The sequence below is a fragment of the Bradysia coprophila genome (assembly GCF_014529535.1).
Source record: "Bradysia coprophila strain Holo2 chromosome X unlocalized genomic scaffold, BU_Bcop_v1 contig_79, whole genome shotgun sequence".
In the NCBI taxonomy this organism is placed as follows: domain Eukaryota; kingdom Metazoa; phylum Arthropoda; class Insecta; order Diptera; family Sciaridae; genus Bradysia; species Bradysia coprophila.
In genome coordinates, this window is record NW_023503370.1 from 2359381 (window position 1) to 2383096 (window position 23716).

A 23716-nucleotide genomic window follows, 5' to 3' on the forward strand; every position below is an offset into this window, starting at 1 on the left:
AGACCCTCCCTACTCTATTACGACAATATTTGTAACATTTCGACAATTCACATCGTTAGGAGAACACTTAGAGTATCGTCAACTCTTATTATTATTATCGTTATTGTCTTAAAACTATTTTGAAGAAATACTGAGCCGGGCCAAAAAGTTCTCGAAGTTCGGTTTAACATTTTGGCTGAATTGTCATAAGAAGTCTTCACATTTACATTGTTTCCACCATTGACATTTAAAGAATGTGATAGTATCATCAGTATATCATTTTCAATGTCGATAAAAATTATAATCAATAAAATCGTCTGCCAAAGTGACATGCTAATGTGATAGGTCCTACTAGGTCGATAGGTCGATAGGTCATTTTGGGCCGCTTATAATTTCTAAATTAAAAAAATAAATTTTACGAGATGCCCAACCCTGGAAACACAGTGCTGCAGCAATTGACAATGTAAAATTCTGAATGAAACATTATAAAGAAAATCTTTACTGCATCAGTAGCGGCTTAAGAAGTCTTTTCAGCTACTGCTGTGCATCATTCCAATTGACACTGTCAATCAGAACACAAACTTTGTTTTGTATTTTCTCCTCAATATTCAGTGCTCGTAAACAACACGTTCCTAATTTATAATAAACTTTTTGCAAGTTATAGAAAAAAAGGTTTACTTTTGGAAAGTATTTGCATCAATTTTCTGCTCAATTTCCCAGACATGTATAATTTAGTTTGAACGAGTTACACCTTGTTGTTACATTTAAGTATTTCATGATGAAGCCGTTTTCGTACCCCATCTCTACTTAACATTTTAATAACATCATAAACACATATTTAAATTTAAATCAATCGACAAACAATGTGTAAATTACTTGTGAACGAGAGGTTATTTACTTTCGACCTAATTCCCATAAATAACACATCATACACTTTTCTTGAAAGCATCTAACCCAATGTACCTTGATACTAACAGATCAAATCACTGTCATCTATAAAGCACATAAAATGTTATACCGTTCGTATAAAAATCATGCGCCCTAAATAGGTGAAATAAATATTTTAGCATATAAAAATAAAAGCATCCCATCCAGAGCACGATGTGAATCACATCGAAACATCTCATACCATGGAACAAATTTTCACACAGTGCCTTTATTTGCACCTTTTTTTACGTCGCTTTTCGTTATACGGTGTTTGTAATAGTATGATAAAATGTTGTTCTTCCGTTTTCCCCAACACGCTTTTGTTAAAATTCCATGTATATACAACAGATAGGAAGACCGGACGTTGTCGCTGTGTTATAAAGTTTTGTAAACAATGTGCTTGAGGTAAAAGTGGGACACTTAACTTCAAATCGAATTAAAAGGGACATAAAATCAAGGATATCATATCTATCGTTGAACACGACCAACACATACCAAAACCACCATATAAAAAGGGATATAAACATTTTGACAATGATGAACATCAAATTTTGCTCGGATTAGTTTGGATATAGAGAGATAATGATTTTATGGCGGCTCAAGACGATGTGGTTGTACATAATGACAACCGCGATAGCGTTGCTGATGTGTAATTGTGATGGATTTGGTAAAGGTAAATTTCGATGGGATATAAGTGTCACTTTCACGATGATGTATACACATAAAATGTTTGCATGTGTGTGTTGATAACTATATATAGTTTAACATGGTCCGGTTGGAGTTGGAGATCGTGACGCAAGTTTCAGTAAAAAAGCATACAGACAATTTTCACTACCTCTATCTAAAAACGAAAAATGATTTGTTTCCCGTAAAATAAAGGAAGAGACTATTGGCACCGGGTGCCAATAGTCTCTTTATAATACTGTGGCTAATGGCACCGGGTGCCAATAGTCTCTTTACTTTACTGTGGCTAATGGCACCAGGTACCAATAGTCTCTTTATTATACTAATGCTAATCACACCCGGTGCCATTAGCCACAGTATTATAAAAAGACTATTGGCAACCGGAAGAAATAAAATTTGAATAAAAAATCCGGACATTTTGAAAATTAAACTTGTTTTGTACACAATTCTAGGGAATTCATATTTTTACAAAATGTAAGGTAAAGGCTGATTGTTCGATCCTGTGGAACTCATCGTTTTACAAAATGTAACGTAAAGAGAGATGCCAGGTGCCATTAGCTACAGTATTATAAAGAGACTATTGGCACCCGGTGCCAATAGCATATTCGTAAAAAAACCAGGTTGAATATAAACCATTTTCGGCGCATCAGTCCATCATCATGACACTGTTTAAAACCAATGTCACATTGTTACATTACCGGAAACCAATACCAATTTTGACACCAATCAGAATTTTCTATACAATGTGTGACGACAGAGATGTACACTATTGCCCTTCCAGCTCTCAAAAATCAAAGTCGCACAGCAAAAGCTTTTTTTTGTGTAACAATAACATTATGTCATTGCTTTCAAACCGTGACCAAACCGTGCGGGACTGACTTGTATATGGGCTCCCGGTCTATATACCGATTTTCCGAATGGACTTGTGTCACCCGCAGATTCTCTATTGCTTTGCGGGTTTCTGAAATGCGATATGGTGCCGGCTTGTGGTGTTCGTTATCGCAGATTGGGCATTAGCCCTACCATTCAACACATCATGCAACATAAATAATTCTCAATGGAAATTCCTTTCCTTTGAAGAGACATTTATTTATGGATTTGAAATTACATATCAGAAATAGTTATTATAAATTTCAGTTTGTAAGTGCATAAACCAGAGTGGAACTAAAGGAAATGAATGGGGATCATTGGCGATAGCATCTAATGAAAGTCGTTTAAATGGATACGAGTGTGCCCTAATTTATATTCGTGGAGCACCTGGCGAAATTGTCGAGTTACGATTTTACGACATCAACTTAAGAAAAGGGTAAGCTTGCTGTAACTACCAGAGAATATGCAAAGTAAAGGGATTTTCACCGGCGTTTTTATGGTTTTATTAAGTCACGAAAAATCATTTCGCATTTCTGTCATAAAGATTAATGTTTTCAACATTTGAACACATTCTCACAAAATATTATTCGAAAGTTTAAGTCTTGAAAACTATTATTTTGCATAAATCAAGTGAGTCAAATCTCGGTCTTATGAGTAGCAGATTTTTTTTAGAGGTGGTGGAACGATAACAACAAAATCGTGGGAACGGAATTTTGTTGGCCGAGTGCCTATAGCGTTTCACTAATTATGAAAAGTGTCGACATAAATTCTGTAGTGGTAACTTTCTTATCACATTGGGCAATAGTTTTTTTTTCATGTGGGCGGTGTTAATAGCCCTATTTTCTCCACTCAAAATGACATTTTGTTGACTATCTGCATAACGATAACTCAGGTGAGAATATTTCTACTTTCTCATAGGGAGAAAATTTATATATCCGATCAGTACGTGGTCAAGTTTTCAACTACAACCAAAGAAAACCAATTTAAAGTCACCGACCGACACCGAAATTATGTCATGATCCATTATTTTTGTTCAACATTTTAAAGTATATAAACCGCATTTGAAACCAATTTAAAATATTTGAATGAAAATTAAATCATTCCACATAAATTGTGGATTTACCGGATTAACTTGACCGAAATCTAATATCATAAGTTTTACTTGGTACATACAAGCAGTTGAAAATTAGAAATATTCGTTAGAAATTAGAGCACAGGTGTGGTTTTTAACGTACATCGAGCAGTGGCTGAGTGAAACATTTTACAAAGTAAGTGCAATAAATGGTCCGAATCAAGTTGAAATATTTTCTTTCTTTTTTTTTCTTATTTTTAATTTAATAAGAATTCTGTTTCTAATATGAAACGGATAGTAATTAAAAGACGGAAGAGATTTATGGATGACTACGTTGCAATATTTATTTCAATATATCGTCACGTATCCGGAAACAAGAGGAAAAGAATATCGCACATTACCGTTCAGTGTCGAATGGCCATTGAATAATATGGGAACTGTTAAATTTTTATTTTCGCTATTGGAAGAGAGTAACAACTAAGGGGTCATACATAAAGTGCGCATGCAAAAAATGACTAATCTTAGACCCCTCTCCCACATCGGACGTAAAGGTGTATGGAAAAGTTTCTGACTCTCCCTTCCTCCGTGCGTACGCGTACTCTGTGAATGAACCGGAAGGTAGCGTTCAAAAAATACGTCCGAACTTTTCGATTTTTTCAAGCTACACACTGCATCCGGGTTACCTGCTAATTTTATTCTTGAATAACATCAAAGTGCCACTTTTATCGAAGATGAATCCATCCATAAAACTGGAAGTTTTTTTTTGAACGATGCCTCAAATCAAATCAATTAAAATTTCAAGATCAATTAATTTTTGTTTCACCAGATAGAATGGTCTCTTTAAATTAAATTCTTTCACTGGACTTCAATGGGTTTCTTCTTTCGATGAGCGAACTTTTTATTTTTTCACAGAAAAAAGTTTTCTCTCTCTCTTTTTACGATGAAGTGAAAACTACATGCAAATAAGTTTTCACTTGATTGTAAAAAAAAAACAACCACTGCGGTAGTTCTAGACTGGTAATACCACGCATAGGCCAAGGCGTTGAAGCCAAAGTATACCAAATTGTATGTGCAAAATTTTAACACACAAATTGAAGTGAATATATGGCGTCTGATGCCATTATATATGGTATTCACCCTCACCAGCATACCGATTCGTATTTTATTTTGACTTTACTTTCCGTACGAAGTCAATGTGTTGCATTGCTAGTCTATATATTTGCAATGTCATTGGGTAGACGGCAATCAGATTTTCTCAGTTTCAGTCACATTAGTTGTTGTTCCGATATTTTGTGATTGAAAGTTAAACTTTTCTTGAAAACATTGTACGATGGTGGTGTTATCGCCAAAAGATGTTCGGTATTATCCGTTTAAATGTATTTTCTGCACGTTATTCCAATTAGTTGTACAGAGGGAGAAGTATATCCAATTAAAAGTCTCCTGATTTTCCTGATTTTTTTTTTTTTGGAAAATAAAGTTAGAGGCAGTGAAATTTCAGCATTAATTGCCTTCAGCTGTTTTTCAGCTGATCCACATAAATAGTCTAAACTGTTTATACATTTGTATATGGTTTTACCACTTCCACACGCGTACATGTAGCAGCTTTAACCGTATAAACAAGTATAAGCAGTTTTGGTGGAAATGGTTTTGACTGAATGAAAAAAAAAATCACAAAAATTGTGTGTTGAAAGGTTTTTTTGTTGAAATTTTGAATTCCGAGTTCAGTCAGACGCAGATTTAGTCACCATTGGCGTTATAAGGAGGAATTATATTGAAATCGAACTCATTTTCCAGCAGACCTTTTTATATGTGCCTAGATTAGTCCTAGAAGCCGAAACAACTTTCAAAAAATTCCTCGACGCTTGGGTGGCTAGTGGAAGGTGATCGAAAACCGAATTCATGTACTTTTCTTATGGAAATTTCACCAGGTACATACATGAAACGTAAAAGGGCGTACTTACGGGGCAAATAAGTCTTATTTTGGTTAAAATTCATTCGCTCTGATATATGAGCCGCTGCAAAAAATTGTTTTACATGCTACATGCGTCGAAAACCGTACTTTTCATGTTTCAAGCACCTCTTTCGACGCTATCAGCATGTAAAATCCATTACGTAACTCGGGATAAAAATGAAAAGGCTCGTTTTCGTGTTTTTATTGACCTCGGCTTCGCCTTGGATCAACAAAATTCACACCAAAACTCTACTTTTCATCTTTTTATCCCTAGTTATGTAAAAAACTATTCCTTGATTATTCGTGCTTTTAAGACTCAGTTCCTCTACTCGAATAATTACGTGCACTGGAAAAATTTGATCAAAAAATATTTATAATGCAGTAAATTACAGCTGTTGACTCACTTTTACTGCAGTTACTTAAGTGAACACACAAGGACTTGCGTCTCCTTTAACCTTTAAAAGTTTCTTGACTGATTTATAGTTTAACGATCGGGCTTACCCTTTTTTAAATAACCCAAATATTACGAAGCAGAGTCTCATATGGAAAAACACGTTTGATTGATGTATATATTTACGATTGCCTGTTACTGTAATTTTTTTAAAACCAGGAACCAGGACATAATAGTCTGTCTACAGCAGCACATTACCTACGCAATATTTATAGTACTTAAACACATCCTTTTTCTCTCCACATTACACAGAAAATGTGCGATAAATTTCCAGCTGGTTGAAAGGCATGCATTCATTATCACTTGGTACGTTGTCAAGAAAAGAATAATGTGTGTCAACAAGTCGTAATAGTAGAGCATATAGAAATTAAATTAAAGTGCTGTTGAAATGTACCGGGTACATGGGTCCAACACACACTGCGATATGCTGATGTTAACTAAGCTAATTAAAAATCGATCAAGAATTGTGATATGAAAGTGTTAATAAAAGGCATTTGAAAATTTTGGTAATGGATTTAGCAGTATCGTTAGATGTATGCTGCAATATATGCATCATGGTTATTTTGGTTGAGGAATGTACACTCCAAAGAAAGTGGAAAAGAAAAATGTTCAAACTAAAATAAAATTTTATTCGTATTTGCAAGAAACATTCTTCCATCAGATGGAATCAAAGTATTTTTTCCACTTAGTTTTCGGATGGTTTCCGTTTCCTTAGACCACCCAATAACTTACAAAATCCCTGATAATCAATCATTGGCGGTTCTCCGGGCTTATTTTTATTACCAATCGGAGCTTCTTCCAGGGCAGTATATGCTTCCTTTTCAGTGAATCTATCACCGTAACAAATCAGGTCATGTCGTATTCTTAAAGAGAAATAGTTTTGTTTTGTATGAAATACCGACTTCGCCTCAATATTTATTAATTCATTTAACTTGTCTTCACTGATAAGTCCCGTTTGTCCAACGTCCCATTTGCTCAGCGCTTCTAAGAGCACATCTTCTGGGTCCAGTTCAATAGTTTTGTATCCCAACAGCATGACAAATGCATCGAAATCCAATGGATTCATCGCCTGTCATTAATGATTACGCATTGATAAATGGAACTGGGAATGAATTATACATTATCAGTACTTCACTCATCATTTGTTCGATCAGTCCTTCAGGTATGTTATCTTCACCTAGGGTTCCGAAAGTTGCTCGTAAATCTTCTTCATCGATACATCCGTCGCCATTTAAGTCGAAGAGGAGAAATGCCTGATAAGTTTGAAAACAGTAAACGTAAGGGAAATTTGGGCATAAATTTTCTTCAGCTATTTTTCGCCTGGTCCACTAGTACAAATAAAATTGCTCATACTTCTCTATCTGGTTTTACTACTACCACGCGCGTGTATGTAGCTATTTCACAAAAGTAATCACTTTTGTTTGTATTAGTGGATCAGCTAAAAAACTGCTGAATAAAATTCATGTCTTAATTTCACTAACATCGTCTGTAGATGGTTTGAAAAAAATAATATTTATTGATATCTAAGCCAAGACCGACCTGAAAAATCACAGGTGCTCCTTTCGGTAGCCAGTCCGTCCCTGTGATATCACTTGATAACCATGACTTCTCAACATCTATCATCTATCCCGAATCTTTAATCTAACGAACTTCTTACCTCTTTCAATTCAATAATTTTTCGCTCATCTAATTCCTGAAGGGCATTAACATCTCCAGCTTTCACTGCTGTTGGCACATTGTACGGTTTCGACGGATCAAATTCCGGCATCGGAGGATTTAAAATGTCATTAATGATTTCCATCGGCGTTTTTTCAACCGCTTGTTTCTGCCCATCATCAGTTGGCTCTGGCTCAACAACATTTGCCGGTGGTACAGATTCGATTTCATTACTCTTTTGTTCGTCATCGTGATTGACAATTTTCACTTGATCATCGACGGTTAAATTTTCAGAAATCGGTGTTTCGTCTTCTACTTTGTCCTGACCGACATCCGATGATTTTCGTTTTTCTCCAATGCTATTCTTCTTTAAAATTGATTTCTTTTTCTTCTGCAATGTACCAATAAAAACATTTTTTATTTGCAAATGTTATTCCATAGAAAATTACGTTGCCAATGAAGTTTTTATACCCGCACAGCTACACACGGGGGCCACTTATGATGATTGAATGGAAGTCAAAGTTTCCTTTTTTTCTTTACTCTATTGGTCGTCGCGAAAATGTGCACAAAGTTTATTCAGTTTGCAAAATTGAATAAGTAAATAAAAAAAAAAAACTGCACAACATCGAATGTCGCACGAATCCCATCCCCATCACTGGTAAAAGGTAGAAGAATAAAAAAAAATGTTGTGGTAAGAAAGCGGAAAAATGTAAATTACATTCGACAAGGAAAAATCGCAAGAACCCCTACATCTTATCTGTGTTGGGTATAAAAACTTTAAAGCAAGCACTAAAAACAATTTCAATAAACAAACTTTTTCTTTAACTTCTTCTTTATTATTGTCGGCCATTTCACTTGTAAAACGTTGGAATAGATTTTTCACTTTTCGCTAAAGCTTAATAGACACACTCATACAGAACGAACGATAAAAAAAATTGGAAGAAAAATATTTTTTTTTGTTCTCGAAGAAAAACAAATTCAATAAATCTCAGTAATAGTCACTTAATCCACAAGTAAAAAATAAATTAAAACATTATTTTCACCATTGATAGAGTGCGACCGACATGCTACTACTAGCGTAATGTTTTTACTTATGTGGTGGGATATAGTTCGTATATTAAATTAAGACTTTACGAGTTTTCTCGTGAAATTTTCACTGAAGTATGAAAACATATTTCCAGTACTTGGTCTTTATATATGGTTGGAAAATTCGTGGGATTGAAAATTTATTTGGCAAAAGATTAATTAAAGTTTGTTAAAGTATATTTTTAAAATAATTATATTTTCGATACGTTGTAAGCCGACATTCATAGTTATGATTGAGCAGAAGAGATGTTTCAATCAAAAAAATGTAGATTAAAATTGTGATTAACGATTTTTCGTCAGAATTCCATTAAAATATCTTTATATATATGCCGTGCCTTTTCACCTGTTTGACTCGATCAGAAGCATGAAATTAAATTTTCAGAATTTGATTGCAATTAAAGTCGTTAATTTAAATAGCGTAACACATCGTAAGACACTATTTTACTTACATTTATTTATGCAAGTTAAGTGTGACATCATCGACACGATACCTGTGCGTGCAGTACATGCAATATGTTTCTATTTGCACTTTTTGGCATAGTCTTTAGTCGAATCGGATATAGTTATTGGATCACTTAATCGATAAGCAATTCATCGTCATACACCTTCAATACAAACTTTCTTTTAAAAGATTGGATTAGATGTTGTACTTTAGGAAAAAGGGATAAAGTCAACCGGATACTACTGCGATCTTAAGCGGTATGTGTGATGCAGGTCCCATTGTGTCCTCAGTTTCAAAAAAGTATCGCTAAAGAGCCACCAGGGTGGATTCCGCAACGATCGCTCAACAACAGACCAGTTGTTTAGCATCAGGCAGAAATGCAGAGAGTTCTATGTTGCTCTACACCATTTGTTTGTTGATTTTGAAACGGCATATGACAGGGTTTTTCGGAGGAAACTATGGAATGCGATGGTGGAACTTGGTTACCCCAAACAACTTATTCATTTGGCTAGAATGACCCTGTAACATGTGAGAGCCACGGTCAGATCGGAACAATCTATCTGATACCTTTGAAGCCTTTGAAGGACTTAGACAAGGCGATGAACTGGCAGCTTTATTCTTCAACATTGTTCTTGAGAAGGTGATAAGAGAGAGCGACGTGAAAACCACCGGTACAATCTTCAGAAAGTTTAGTCGGTTGTTAGGATATGCTGATGACCTAGACTTAATTGGACGGAATATTGACATCGTTAAAGAGAATTTCACGAAAATTGAAGATAGGGGTGCTGAGTTCGGTCTCAAGGTCAGTGAGAGAAAAAGCAAGTACATGACAACTTCATTGTCTGATGGCAGATCAACGGACCATACGCTGGAGGTGAATGGAAAACACTTCGAGACTGCCGACACCTTTATTTACCTTGGGTCGCTGGTCAATAGTGATAATAGCATCGGAGAGGAAATACGTTGAAGGGTAACGCTTGGCAACAGGAGTTACTACAGTCTTCAAAAACTCATCCGGTCAAAAACACTCAACCGCAACCTTAAGTGCGAATTGTACAGATCGCTGATTCGACCAGTGGATCGGAAGCTTGGTGCATGACACAAAGTGACCAGCAGACACTTTTGGTTTTTGAAAGAAGAATTCTTCGATCAATTTTTAGAGGTGTCAATGTGAACGGCAACTGGAGAAGAAGATACAACCATGAGCTGTATCAGCTTTACAAGGAGCCTGGTATAGTCAAATTCATCAAAATCAATCGATTAAGATGGGTTCGTCATGTACAAAGAATGAACGAGGAACGTGTACCACTGAAACTGCTAAATACAAATCCCGATGGAAGACGCAGACCAGGAAGACCAAGAGCGAGATGGAAAGATGCAATTGAGTCTGATCTAAAAGTACTAAGAGTGAGCGAGTGGAGAACGTTGGCGCGGAATAGGTCCGATTGGAGAAGATTGCCAAAACCAATAGTAGGTTGTAGTGCCCGCCTAAGTAAGTAAGTAAGTATTGATAAAGATGACGGATCTGCTGAACAATACAAAGAAAATTTGTGCCAGACGCCACAGAAGGCCGAAACACAGCATCATTCTCGATCCCATCAACGCAAAATTTCTCGTGTGTTTTAGGCCTTATTACCGTGGTGTCGTAATTAGTGTGGTCGTTGATCAAGATCGTTTCGCGAAGTGCTATTCTAAATTAGAATTTGTGGAACAGCATATCGTGCATACTAAATGATTCATATTTAAGTTTGGAATCCAGCACCTAGCTCGCCATTGTGCCAATTGGGAGAAACCCTAGGAACGCTGTCGACCATGGACATATAGGGTTCCATTGCTCTTTCGACTGAACTACTAGTAATGTATACCTAGGCTTACCTAAATTTCAAATAATATTTTGTTTAAAATATCCCAAATTCCTATGCCTATGTGCAAAATTCAAGACTTAATTTGTTCGTTGGTGATGCGAGTAAATAAAAATTTTGTTCCGTATGTATACCACAATATGTAGACGTTTAAGTATTACAGTTGAAATGAAGGAAATATTTGAATAGTATTTCATCATTCACCTCTACTGCACTGATTCGAGTTCTTAGACGTTGCCATTTGTTACTACCAACTGCTGTTTCCTTTTATCCGTTCTTGACAATCCTATTTGAATCTCTAGTATTTGCTGCCGGCTTCTATCTATTAATGTAGAATTCCATGTATTGAATATTACCAATATTGAACGTCATGTAATCTGTCTGTCCAATACACAGACAAGTTGTCTGAAACAGCCATTTCACCTCTGGAGGTGTAGCAATGTTAAAATATTTGTTCAAGAATAATTAAGTTGTTTTGTGTGCTGGTGCTGTCTTATCATTTATCAAAAATATTAATAAAACGACGGAAGAGAAGAACAAGAATAAGAGAAAAAGATATAAACACATGTAACAACTAAAACCAGCTAAACTAAATCCATTGACACAATTCACATTAACATCAATTTCTATAGATGAAAGATTCCTTTACAAAGAATTGAATTTCACTCAGTGAAATAAAAAAAATTCTGTCGAATTCGCATTGCAGAACTAATAAATGGAATAAATTTCTATTTATACTCCAGCAGCCATCCTCTAGAGCTCAAAAAAAAGATGAGACAATTTATTATATCGAAATATGTGTATGTGCGGTGTTACATCATATGAACCTAATATGAGTATTTATGATGTAGAAATTTACTCTATCTCTAGCATAATATATACGTTTTTGGTAAAAAATATTGTACAAACGTGACTTATCTGTCCATCTGAAAATGTGTATTGGATGAACAATTTGTGTTTGCCTTTATCCCACTTTTATACGTGTCAATTGGATGCAGTGAATGGGGGGAATGATGAACAAATGTGGAAAATCTGTGTCAAATATCAACTGTAGTTTATTATTGGACCCATAACCAATACAGTGCTTTATTGATCCGCGAGTCCGTTTGCAATAGAATCGATTCGATTTTCGATTTTTTTTTTAAATTTAGTTTTTGCGATTTGTTTGCACCAAACAAAAATTATTATTATTTGTCAAAGGGGGAGTGGTAGGCCTCCGGGGGCAACTTTTTTTTTTCTTTAAACGACATCTGTAGTCCTGCAATCCAATAGAATTGGGTTGATATTTAAGTCAGAGCCGTTGCTACTAACGGGCAATCTGTTCATTGCCCACTCTGAGAGTTGCGGTAAATAAGTTTTTCTTTAATGATGCCATGATAATTCTGCAGTTCTGATTTTGAATTTCTATCTCGGAACTGACATGAATTGACAGTGGATGTCAGTGAAATGTAGGCCTGAATTTGCTTCAGCTGTTTTTCAGCTTGTCCACTCCTACAAAAACTTGATTAATAAACAAAGTTGATAGAGGTGAAATAGTTACACGCTCGTGGCAGATAATGGTATAACCGTATTAAGAAACATGAACAGTTTTCCAGGTCCAGCTGAAGCAAATTCATGTCTAAATTTGACTGACGTCCACTGTAGCATTCTTAAACTTTAGCAGGCTTTTCTCTCAATCTCGTACGTAGTTTTCTTTTTTCCCCATTTAGTTTCTTCAAATAAAAACGTACTCCTCCTACTTGTCCATTTTATAAATTCAACTCAAGTTCTATCAAAATGTTATCCATCAGAACATCATCTAAAGTAGAGCATTAAAAGAATGAAAATACTCATGCAATGTGATGTAAAAATAATGCAATGTCTGTCTTCAGTGACTTCACATGCCTGCAGCAATATTCATTATTTATTATTAAAATCTATCGTTGCTTCTCGAAGTTGTCAGACACATACACAGAAGTTATAATGGACCGTTAAACTGTTAAATACTCAATATTAGTTGATCAGATCATTATGTTCCACCGCAAGAAGGCATTGTCACATCGAACTCAATTAAAGATTCATTGCAAACTGCACATAGTCATCGATAACACAATGCGTCTCAAACTAACTATTTACCCACTTAATTACACACAATTCTAATGAATATTTTATTGTCCTGCACATGCCAGTGGCTCGGCACTATTATGAATATGAAATTTCTTTCAGTTTTTTTAGGTTGAATTTGAGAAGATTTGGTTGAAAAAATCTCAATTTTTGTATTGTCGCTATAATGCAATCAGACATATTTTAAGATCGGAAAACTGCTGGAGGAAAAAATACTTTGCGATTTCAGTAGAGCTTTTTTTAAGATTTTGTGAGTGTTCCTCTTGTGCAATATCAGAAAATACTTTGATGTTAGGTGGAAGACAAAGCATTTTGTTTTTAAAAGTTCTTTGTGTATTGTGTCTCCGTTCAATGGGTTTATAACAATCGCTCGAAATAAGCTCTGACGGGACTAGGAATATAATAGGTCAGTTTGAAGTTTTTGGAATTCTATCTATGTAGCTGACAGTTCTTTGTTAGTTTTAAGTTTTATTTTAACGTTAAATAATTTGACTAGCCGCCGACGACTTTTGTCTTCTTTTCTTTCCACTCTCATGTCTGGTAAAATTTCACCGAAAGACTTTTCATTATTGAAATGATGGTGGTCTAGGCATCAGCATTCTATAAAAGTTCTCAATTTTCAAGCGATCCAAGCGAAATAAGTTGCCGTTGTATAGATGCCGTTCAACCTGCCCATTTGCATAGACTTATAGTTGGTGTTCAAAGCATTTGATCATAATATATTGATGCCAGCACATGTAATAGCAAGAATATTACCCTTTTTAACCTTTCCCACAATCGACACACAAACTATATTATATAATAGGAAAATGTCAGGACATTATACCGTCCATATTTATCGCTAAGATTGATTAATTATACCTTTCAAATTAATTATAATTTTATACCGTGACGAAGGTTCGATACATACTCAACAAATTTCGATTTAATGTTTTAACGGAGTGCTACTAAATATTGCATCAACTTTTATTAATTAATAGAGGCAAAGGAGTCAAGTCCTTTTTAGCATATTACGCAAACAATGTTTTATTATAGTCTAGTCATGCAGTTCGGCTTGACGCGATCAAACGTGTAACAGGGGAAAAAAACTTTTTATTGACCCAATTGACCCTTCAACTGAAATTTTTCTGTGGTAAAATTGAAAGGTTATACAAAATTATGAGATGTATGAAAAAACGTGCGACGTATATAAATTGCGATAAAAATGGTCGGCTTATTTACTTTCTCGTCTATTTCGCATTGAAGTTCGAAGTAAAAAACGAGAGAAAAGAAGAGCAGAAAAAAAACTAGAAAGTATTTTGTTCCGTCATTAATCATTTCGAAATCTCCACTCTCTTAAATACAAATTTTCCACATAATTAAATTTTCCTATTTTTTTTTATTCGTTCAAATTTTCCAGATGCCAAGATGAATTTCAAATTTTTCCACATCTGAAAGAATCAATGATATCTGATACGGCCATACCAGAAGAAGTAATTTGTGCAGAAAATGCCGGACAATTTGTAACAACAAACACATCATTGCAAAGTGATTCGGTGGATGCCACAGTGACTAACAATATCGTCGAAAAAAGTGATGTTGACCATACATATGAGGACAATCAGTCAGCCGGACATAAATCATTCAATGGAAATGAAGTTGTTGCTGTTGAACGGAGAAAAACGCTGTTCAGTTCGGATAATATATTTGGTTTACGATTGGACTTTAAACATGCTCTCGATTTTCCAAACACTTATTTCAGCATTTCTGGATCATATCGATTTGTTGATAAAGGTTGGTGACATTTTTGTCGGTTTTCAATTTCATTTTTAACTATTTTTCACCATCACAATCATATCACACCTCATTCGTGGGTTCAGTTAATTGTTTAAATATTTTGAATATAAGCGAGTCATATTTTTGCGGTTTTCCATAGAGTTTTCTGTTACTCTTTTGAAACCGTACAAGAACGGCTAACGATCTGTTATCGACAGTAGCGACAAGATATAAGCGATGATCTACTGTTAATATGGTCTTTTATAGTAAAACAAATGAAGTACAAGATTTTGCATAACACTAGGCGACAGATGATTCTACCGCGATACGTTTTTCGTTTATAAAAGGTTAAGAATCGATCGAGAAGATGAGGAAATAGCGGAGGTCGGCATTTCGGGACGGAAAATGTCAAAAATCTTTTTATGCTAAAGTAGTTCTGCTTATAAAATACATTTAGTTCCACTAATTTGTTCCTGAGAGCCAGAAATACAGCATTAGCTCAACGACGCAGAAGCGATAAAGTAAACAATGTACAGGGCAGCTTGGCATCCATATGAATTAGTGCTAGGTAACAAGCCAGTTAAAGCCAATAATGTCGAAGAGAATCTTCAACATGAATTATATTTACGAGCCGAAAGGCGAATTTGTCAGATTAGGGAATAAGTAGCTTCCAACAGCGAATGCATGTCGTAAAAACAGTTTTTATATAATGACTCGGTAGAAATATTTTTCAAAGCTCAAATACTGCACGAAGAACGACAACACCACATCATTTCGTTACTATTTTCTTTTTGAGTGCTTTAATCATCGATCGTTGCAGTGGTATGTAGTGCCTGTAACCTTTTCTTAGTTATTTTTTATAAAAATACGTCTATCATGAGATGGATTCGGTAACTATATAATAGCATAGCCGTGGGTGAAAGGTTAGCCGTTACGTCTTCATTCTCATCTCATCTCAATCGTTAAAATCCTTTTTTCAATTCAAAGGAAAAACTTTAATGGATGAGAGAGAAATAAGCACACATTTAATGTAGCGATGATTTTCTAAATGAACACAAAATAGCTGTTTCCGATATACATGTATAGCAATGGCGCAATGGTTCTATAATGTAACATCATGTGCGTAAAATACCATATCGGTACAAGCATGAAGACAAGATTTTTTGCTCATTCGTGTTAAGGTTAGCACTCGCTGGAAGGTACGCGAAACAATCGGTTTTTAGAAGTGTCCAATATATAATGTTTGTTATACGCGCAAGCAGTCCAAGGAAAGAAAAACAATCGCTTACATTCAATTGATCAAGCTGCCGACTTGCTTCGAATTCTCGCTCTATTCTATATGCATATGAAGACGTTTTACCGTGTTTGTTGTTTGTGTGGTGGTAACATGTCGTGAGAGCCGAAGGCGAACCTCCTAATTTCGCACACATGTATTACTCGTTCACATAGGCTCTTCTGTACAGTGCTTTAATGTGTAAGGCATCATGTAAGTTGTATTTACATTGTCTAAGACGAAACTACGAAACAATTTTGCATAAAAATAGCATTTCGAAACCTTTCCACTCCTAAACATTTTGCACTAAAATTTCATTTTCATTTAGTGGGCATCGGAACTGCATGCCATTCCGGTGATATTTCTTGACTTTTTGTTTGTTGCTATTCTCAGTTTCAATGAAAAAGTTTTGATTTTGTTGTTTGAAATCAATAATTTATTGGCGATTTTAGTGTTTTCTTAATTGTATCGATGGTATGTGCACCAAAAAATAGTTCTACCAGTGTAAATTCTAATTTATACCGTGGTTTGTGTGAAGTGAAAATATAAACCAAATCATCGAAAAATTTCCGACCAGCGCACGTAAATAATCGCGCATAGTATATATATCATCGAAAAACCTAACATGTAAATTTCATTTACATTCTCATCGCAAATAATGTAAATACAATGTACAGGATGCCTACACATTAATATATATTACATGCGTGCATCGAAAGTAATGCTTTAACCCACAGGGCTGCAGACGGTCGCAGCGCTGTATGTTGGGTAAAAAAGAACAACATAAAACAACAATTTTTAGCCTCGTACGAAGTACTGGGGGCTTATAAGATTAATATGCCGTTTGTAACACGTCGAATTGGAAGCAGACAGTAAGGGCAAAGCATTTGGTTGTGTTCATAGATGACGAATCCGCAATAAAAAAAATGTCCGTCCGTCCGTCCGTCTGTGACCCCTCTAGCTTGAGCAAATCACAACCTTTTTCAAAATTCTTTTTTTTTCCGATTGGTATCGACAAAAGTAAGGTCAAGTTCGAAAATGGGCATGGTAGGGTCGGCCCTTCCAGAGCTAGGGCCCAATAGGTGTTTTTCAGTCTTTCGACGATATCTACCGAAATACGCACGCAATAGCTGCTTGTGATATATCAAATGAAAGGTATTGACGAGTAGAACAAATTTGCTGAACATTGTTTTGGGTAAGATGCAACGTGGGCTTGTTGGGAGGGCTCAAAGTTCGTTACTCGGCCCTAAGTGTTTTTTGCACATAAATCGAGTAAATCTCATCCGATTTTGCTAGTTTTTGTTTCATTTGAGAGATAATTGAATGCCAAATAGAATGATGGCGAAAAAAGTTTCAAATTTGGGCCCTTGGACTAAGGCCGCTACTCGGCCCTAAGTGTTTTTTGCGCATAAATCGAGTAAATCTCATCTGATTTTGCTAGTTTTTGTTTCATTTGAGAGATAATTGAATGCCAAATAGAATGATGGCGAGAAAAGTTTCAAATTTGAACCCTTGGACTAAGGCCGCTACTCGGCCCTAAGTGTTTTTTGCACATAAATCGAGTAAATCTCATCTGATTTTGCTAGTTTTTGTTTCATTTGAGAGGTAATTGAATACCCAATGGAAAGTTGGCAAAAAATTTTGGGTTTCTAAAATAATGTCGTGAATTGTTGGTTTTTTTTTAAAGGTACTTCGTACGGGCTTTCATAATTGCGCTATGCGCAATTTTAAAAATGAACACTTTCAGTAAATTTGACCATGCCCAACTTGACTAGCATTTTGGTAACAGACGCATTAGAGGGTTGTACACGTATTAGGGTTACGGGCGTATTAGGGCTACGGACTTATTATGGTTACGGACGAAATAGGATTACGGGTCGTACGGGGCTAAGTCGCAGCAAACGCTCCGACTGTTCTGATGCCTTGTTTTAAAACGCCTACTTAAAAAAAATAAACCGACAGTGGTTTACCCGGTTTACTCTTTACCGTTAGTAGCAGTAGGGTTAAGCATGAAAAGTACGGTTTTCGACACATGTGGAATGTAAAATCTATTGAGTTCGATTCATGATTATTTTCATACTAAGCTAAGGTATATTTTATGAGAAGGAAAAAAAATAGATTTGCATACCATCAAAACTGCTTGTACGTGTTTATACGGATGTAAAAAAAACAGTATGGGTGGACCAACTCAATACCAGCTGCTTCAAGCAGATTTTATGTGAAAATTTGTTGTTCCTAACTGTGTGAGCTGCAGGAACAATTTGTCCTTTTTTTGCAATTTGAAGGGTATGCCTGGAAATGAATTCAAGTATATTACATTTTTAACTCTCAACCTCATTTACGTTTTTATTTTTTAATATAAATTTTATGCTGATCTGATATTTCATATTTTGTGATAAGAGGGACCAGCCAAAAATTTATATATTTCGGAACAATGAAATTTACACTATACATAACACAAATACCAGATAACATATTGGAACGCATTATTCAGCCATAATAGTATAATTCAGAGTTCATAATTTAAAATCACCGAAAAAAAGCTTTTTCCTTCCATTTTTCATACACACCCATAAAGTTTCGTAATAACTATTTATCATCTCTCATTCTCATCGGGTGAAAAAAGCACTGAACAAAAAAAAATAATAATAATATATAATAATAATAAAACAAAAACTTCACATATCCACCCCAAAAAAACACAGCCTTATTCAAAATCGACGGCAATTTACTACCAACAACATTGTGCGATTACCAGTTTTTGCCGTATCCTCTACACTACGGACAAGAGCATAAATATGAAAATACTTTATGGCGTTATTTCTACTCTCCACGGTATCCGGCGAAATATCCGGGACATATAAAATGCGCCTATAAATTTATCGGTCGGTATGTATACCTACCTAATATGTATGAGAATTTGTATGTTTGCCCATTTCCATAATACACACTCACACACACACACACTTTAAAACAGATTTTCTTCTGCACCACATTAAAAAGATGATATTTGAATTAAATTCGTTTTGGTGCAAAAACGATTTGGTTGTATTTAAATGTTCTCATTTCAGGCCGAACACAATTGTCGAGATTGAGTTTCAGGCAATTCATTTTGCGGAGAATAGACTGAGAAGGTAATTTTTTGTTTTTTGTTTTTTTTTGTATTTAAAAGCTAAACGAAGATAATTTACGTTGTAAATCCTAATGCTAAAAAGACACTAACTAGCAATTGTAATTGTGGATCTCTGTAGCGAAAAAATATATTCACACAAAAATGAACTTTTCATGAGTGCGGTGTGAACAGCCCTATTTGCTCCACTCAAAATATCTTGAGAAATAGTATTTTACAAAACTAGGAATAAAGATGAAAAGTAAAGTTTTCGTGTGAATTTTGTTGTTCCGAGGCGACTCCGAGGTCAATAAACACACTAAAACGAGACTTTTTATTTTTATCCCGAGTTATGTAATGGATTCTACATGCTGAGGGCTTCGAAAGAAGTGCTTGAAACATGAAAAGTACAGTCTTCGACGCATGTAGCATGTAAATGACATTTTGTTGAACTTTTGTCTCATTCAGGGTATAAAATTTCTAATTTTCCAGCACTTTTGTTGACTAAATTTTCATTTAGGCACTTGTTTTGACAATTTTTCTTTTGCATAAGTAACTATTTCTCGGCAAATATAAAATTGGTCTCCAAAATTTATTGATTCATTCACCTGTCGCGAGGTAGAATGCGTATATCAAATGACAATTTTATCCCGAGTGTTGTGTTACACCCGAACTGATAACATGACAAGGGAAAAAAGTGGAAGGTGCCAGTTCCCGTGTGAAGTTTGTTGATCCAAGGCGAAGCCGATGTCAACATTTTCACAAAAACGAAACTTTTCATTTATCCCGAGTTATGTAATGGATTTTACACGCTGAGGGCGTTGAAAGTAGTAATTGAAACATACGGTTTTCGACGCATGGATAATGTAATTATCATTTAATTTCGACATGCACAATCTACCTGGCACTTCTTGGGTTACAATATGATTTCAAAATAATTTCCAATAAAAAATTTCATTCATCGGCCTACCTTTTTTATTAATCCAATGGGTTGAATTGCCCTTGTTTTTTAAGCTTCAGTTTAACATTTGAAGTGGTTCGATTACATAATAACAATAACAAGTGGCAATCGCGTAGAAAAACAACTGCAATTTATGAAATATTGATATTGCTCAATTGGTTTTTATTTTGAATCGAAAATTAAATTGGCTTCGATTGATGCATTATTAACTTTAATTTCAATATTTTCCGCTAATAGCGACACCTAATCGATTGGCATTTCGCTCATTTATTCTATTCGCTTACGCATACCGTTTGTGTCCTACACACTCTTTGCCCACGCCAGGCGATAAGCAATTCAATATTCTTATTAGACTTGTGAAGCTAACGGCCTTAGATCCTTTTTATCAAGATTTCCTGCAAACAATTTCCTATTTTTGTCATACGATTCAAGTGTCTGTGATATTAAAAAAAAAAATGGGTGAAACTTGGTGACATGCAGAGCTGTCTAACAAACACTTCCGTATGATTGTTGAAAATTGTTCTAACAAAGTGAAAATTTCAATATTGAATGCAACACTTGTGCTAATGACAGCACTAATTATTTATTATAAATTCTTTTTCAAATAAAACATTTCCCTTTGCCTTGATAGCTCATAAGCAAAGTTCTAAATAAAATTATCGTGCACTAATATTTTCCTTGCATTGTCTCTCTCTCTCTCTCTCTCTCTCGCTCTTTCTATTCCATTTCCTCTTGCACTAGAAACCATACCCGACATCATAATGAGTGTAAGAGAATTTTGCTTTGATAAAATTCATTTCATTATGTAAAATCTCGTTACTAGCTGATACCCATACAACATCCGACATATTCTGAATATCAAAAAATGTTTCTACCTCGTGCTTTTCAGTAAAATTCCCGACAATTTCTATGGAACTAATGATATGCCTTCATGTGTGGCTATGGGCCTCGCCTTCGGCTCGGATGAAGTAATTTTGACATAAGAAGCACATTTGTGCTACTTTTTGAGTGAATGAATGAGATTGAATCTGTTGTGTGATTGGGTTGCATGGGTTTCTTCGGTGAGTTCATATATCGGTCATGATTTTTTGAACTGTTCCTTCATAGTTCCGTGGGGTATATGCATAGATTATGTATAGCAGTACCAAAGGGAGCGTCAGTCATGAGTTCTTGCGTATGTAGTGCTTATTTCACTTTTTTCAGCGTTGAACACATGCAATACATTAGCTGTGTGGGTCGCCCGAACATGTCGGGTCAACCAAATTTTTGTCGATTCAGACGAGATCGGTTAAAGAAAATGTAAAATAAAAATCTTGGCACGCACAGGGTATACTGTCTGCATACCTGACGTTATTTTTGTAGAAATTAGAAAAAGCGATAAATGAACGGAAAATGTAAATTACATGAACTATTTGCATGCTGAACTATCTACGACCATCTGCGCTAACCAACATTTTTTTAAAAATAAAATCTATTTTCTTAACCAAAAATTTCAGCTGCATCAATTCAACCGAAAAAATTACCATATATGACCATAAAATTGCCGATAAAATTTTCGTTATTGATGTACTGTGCAATGTGAAACAAAACAAACAAATAACCAGTACCGGACCAAATCTTGTGATTGAATTTGAATCGAGTTCAAATCGTACAACAAACGGATTTTGTGCCAAGTACCGATTTATTGATATTCAATGTATGTTTTTGCTGATATTTATTTTAGTTGTCTATTTTTTGTTGTTGTTGTCTATAACTGCAGTATAATTTATATTTTGTGTTTGTCGTAACATTCATTCATTCAATCGGCCTGTTCTTCATTCATTCATTCACTCGGCCTGTTCTTCATTCATTCATTCATTTGTTCATTCATTGCGTTAATTCACTACTAACCATTTTGCAATTTTTTGTTTGTTTGGATTTGCTTAGGTTACAAAATCTACCAGACCTACAGCAAACACTTTAATTTCAGATTACCATAGATTATGTAGTAGATATATGGTTTAAAATTGCAATTTCAATTTAAATCTGGAAAAACGCCTAAATGTTTGTTTTCATTTAAACATTTTGATAGATATTTGGTCGGAATATAAAATTAAAACGGATGATGATACTGATCAATATTATATGAGTTTGAAATTTTACATTTCAGATTTTACATGAAATGCTGGTTTAATTACCACAAAGCAAACATTTCATCTAAATAATTAAAATTTGGAATTAAATACTACGCCACATTTGCTTGTATCATTTTCTCATTATACTATAATATTCATCGCATGTTATTTGGTCGTATTCTACATGCACGTATGGTTACACAAATGCAAAAATTATGAATTAAAAAAAAAACATTTGCAAAAGTTTGTCGAAAAGGGTTTAGAAAAAAGGTTCCATGAAGATAGTGATAGAACTTCAGCTGTAAATAAAACAGCGAAAACTGCTGGTTAATTTAATTAAACATTAAGCCCATATAAAAACCTAAAACAATTTTTTGAGAAGTGTCTCCGTTAGACACAAGGTCATATTTTTTTTCTGAAACTCAGAGCCTGGTGTCCAATTTAATTTGTCATTATGTAGGTAGTCATTCTTTCACAATTCTTGAAAAAAAAGAATAATGAGCTCAGACGACAGTCGATTTCAACGAAGTGGGTATCTACTTACTTACTTACTTACTTACTTACTTACTTACTTACTTACCAGTGACTTTTAATCTGACACCGGACTGCTGGCTCCCCAGTATTTTCTTGTTTCATAACTCAAGAAATGTTGTTAAGTAGTTGAATATATCGTTTGGCAATAGCTCTTCTACTTCATTTATAATTAAATCTTCGATTTCTTCATTATCATGTATCTGGATTTCAAGGTGCAATCAGCTGCTTGAACTGCAATTTCTAACTTTGGTAACTTCGGTTGTAAATTTTTCTGGTTTTGTTGCGGCATTTTTTTTTTATAACTTGCCTGTTTGATGTAAATTCTGAAATTGGTGGTATTATAGGATCTCACGATAAAGCTTTATTATTTCACCAATCGTGTAAACAGCACTTTGAAGGATTCTTTTGAAAGTCTTGGAATAAAAAGAAAAGCTTCGAACTATCGACAGTGTGTTCGAAGATCGAAAAAGTTCAATTTTCACAAACGTTTTTCTCCTACAGGTGAAGAAGATCATAGCCAAACATGGTATCATTGGATAATTGAGGTCAGACTGTTTTGGTGGAAATATGATCTTATTAGGTCTGGAACTCACCTTCACGGAGATTAGTTTCATTGTAACGGAGAACTTTTAAGCTGTAGGGTCTTTTCTGCCTCGACAAAACCACTAAATTTGAAAACACTGTGTGTCTTAGTTACTTCAAATCTCAGCTTTAGAATGAAAGCTATAACGCATGGGTAGTGTTACGATAGGTATATTTTCAATAAGGAAATATGCCACTCAGTCACGTGACTCGAAAAATCTGTCAGAACGAAGAGTTCTGATTTTAGTAAGACTGCCATTCAAAAGAAACCCTCTACATAAGAGTTAAATTTGTATTTTGTACCC

At 34.9% G+C, this 23716-nt stretch overlaps 2 protein-coding genes and 1 long non-coding RNA gene across 3 annotated transcripts in view; 1 reads left to right on the top strand and 2 right to left on the bottom strand.

Annotated features, from left to right (window-relative positions):
• Window positions 1-9984, bottom strand: part of LOC119070493 — a 22106-nt gene extending 12122 nt beyond the window's left edge. Inside the window, exon 1 of the long non-coding RNA XR_005086526.1 lies at window positions 9843-9984. This is a non-coding gene — a long non-coding RNA (uncharacterized LOC119070493). The remainder of the gene's footprint in view (window positions 1-9842) is intronic.
• Window positions 1263-21829, top strand: LOC119070492. The gene is made up of 5 exons (XM_037174845.1): window positions 1263-1579; window positions 2728-2896; window positions 14483-14856; window positions 19183-19245; window positions 21678-21829. The coding sequence occupies exons 1-4, from the start codon at window positions 1489-1491 to the stop codon at window positions 19239-19241; spliced, it is 693 nt and encodes a 230-aa protein (XP_037030740.1). The 5' UTR covers window positions 1263-1488; the 3' UTR covers window positions 19242-19245; window positions 21678-21829.
• On the bottom strand, window positions 6543-8755 carry LOC119070491 (myosin regulatory light chain 10). The gene is made up of 5 exons (XM_037174844.1): window positions 8405-8755; window positions 7592-7981; window positions 7065-7187; window positions 6867-7003; window positions 6543-6797 (listed from the first exon to the last, which is right to left on the bottom strand). The coding sequence occupies exons 1-5, from the start codon at window positions 8438-8440 to the stop codon at window positions 6620-6622; spliced, it is 864 nt and encodes a 287-aa protein (XP_037030739.1). The 5' UTR covers window positions 8441-8755; the 3' UTR covers window positions 6543-6619.
• Window positions 21830-23716: the final 1887 nt, after the last annotated feature.

What these genes read in the sequence shown, in the direction of transcription:
- LOC119070491 (XM_037174844.1), bottom strand. Translation starts at nt 8,440, where the DNA reads ATGGCCGACAATAATAAAGAAGAAGTTAAAGAAAAA. An exon ending in AAGAAGAAGTTAAAGAAAAA is followed by an intron (nt 7,982 to 8,404) that starts GTTTGTTTATTG and finishes GGTACATTGCAG; the next exon opens with AAGAAAAAGAAATCAATTTT. An exon ending in AAATTATTGAATTGAAAGAG is followed by an intron (nt 7,188 to 7,591) that starts GTAAGAAGTTCG and finishes CAAACTTATCAG; the next exon opens with GCATTTCTCCTCTTCGACTT.
- LOC119070492 (XM_037174845.1), top strand. Translation starts at nt 1,489, where the DNA reads ATGATTTTATGGCGGCTCAAGACGATGTGGTTGTACATAATGACAACC. An exon ending in TTGTGATGGATTTGGTAAAG is followed by an intron (nt 1,580 to 2,727) that starts GTAAATTTCGAT and finishes TATAAATTTCAG; the next exon opens with TTTGTAAGTGCATAAACCAG. An exon ending in ATATCGATTTGTTGATAAAG is followed by an intron (nt 14,857 to 19,182) that starts GTTGGTGACATT and finishes TTCTCATTTCAG; the next exon opens with GCCGAACACAATTGTCGAGA.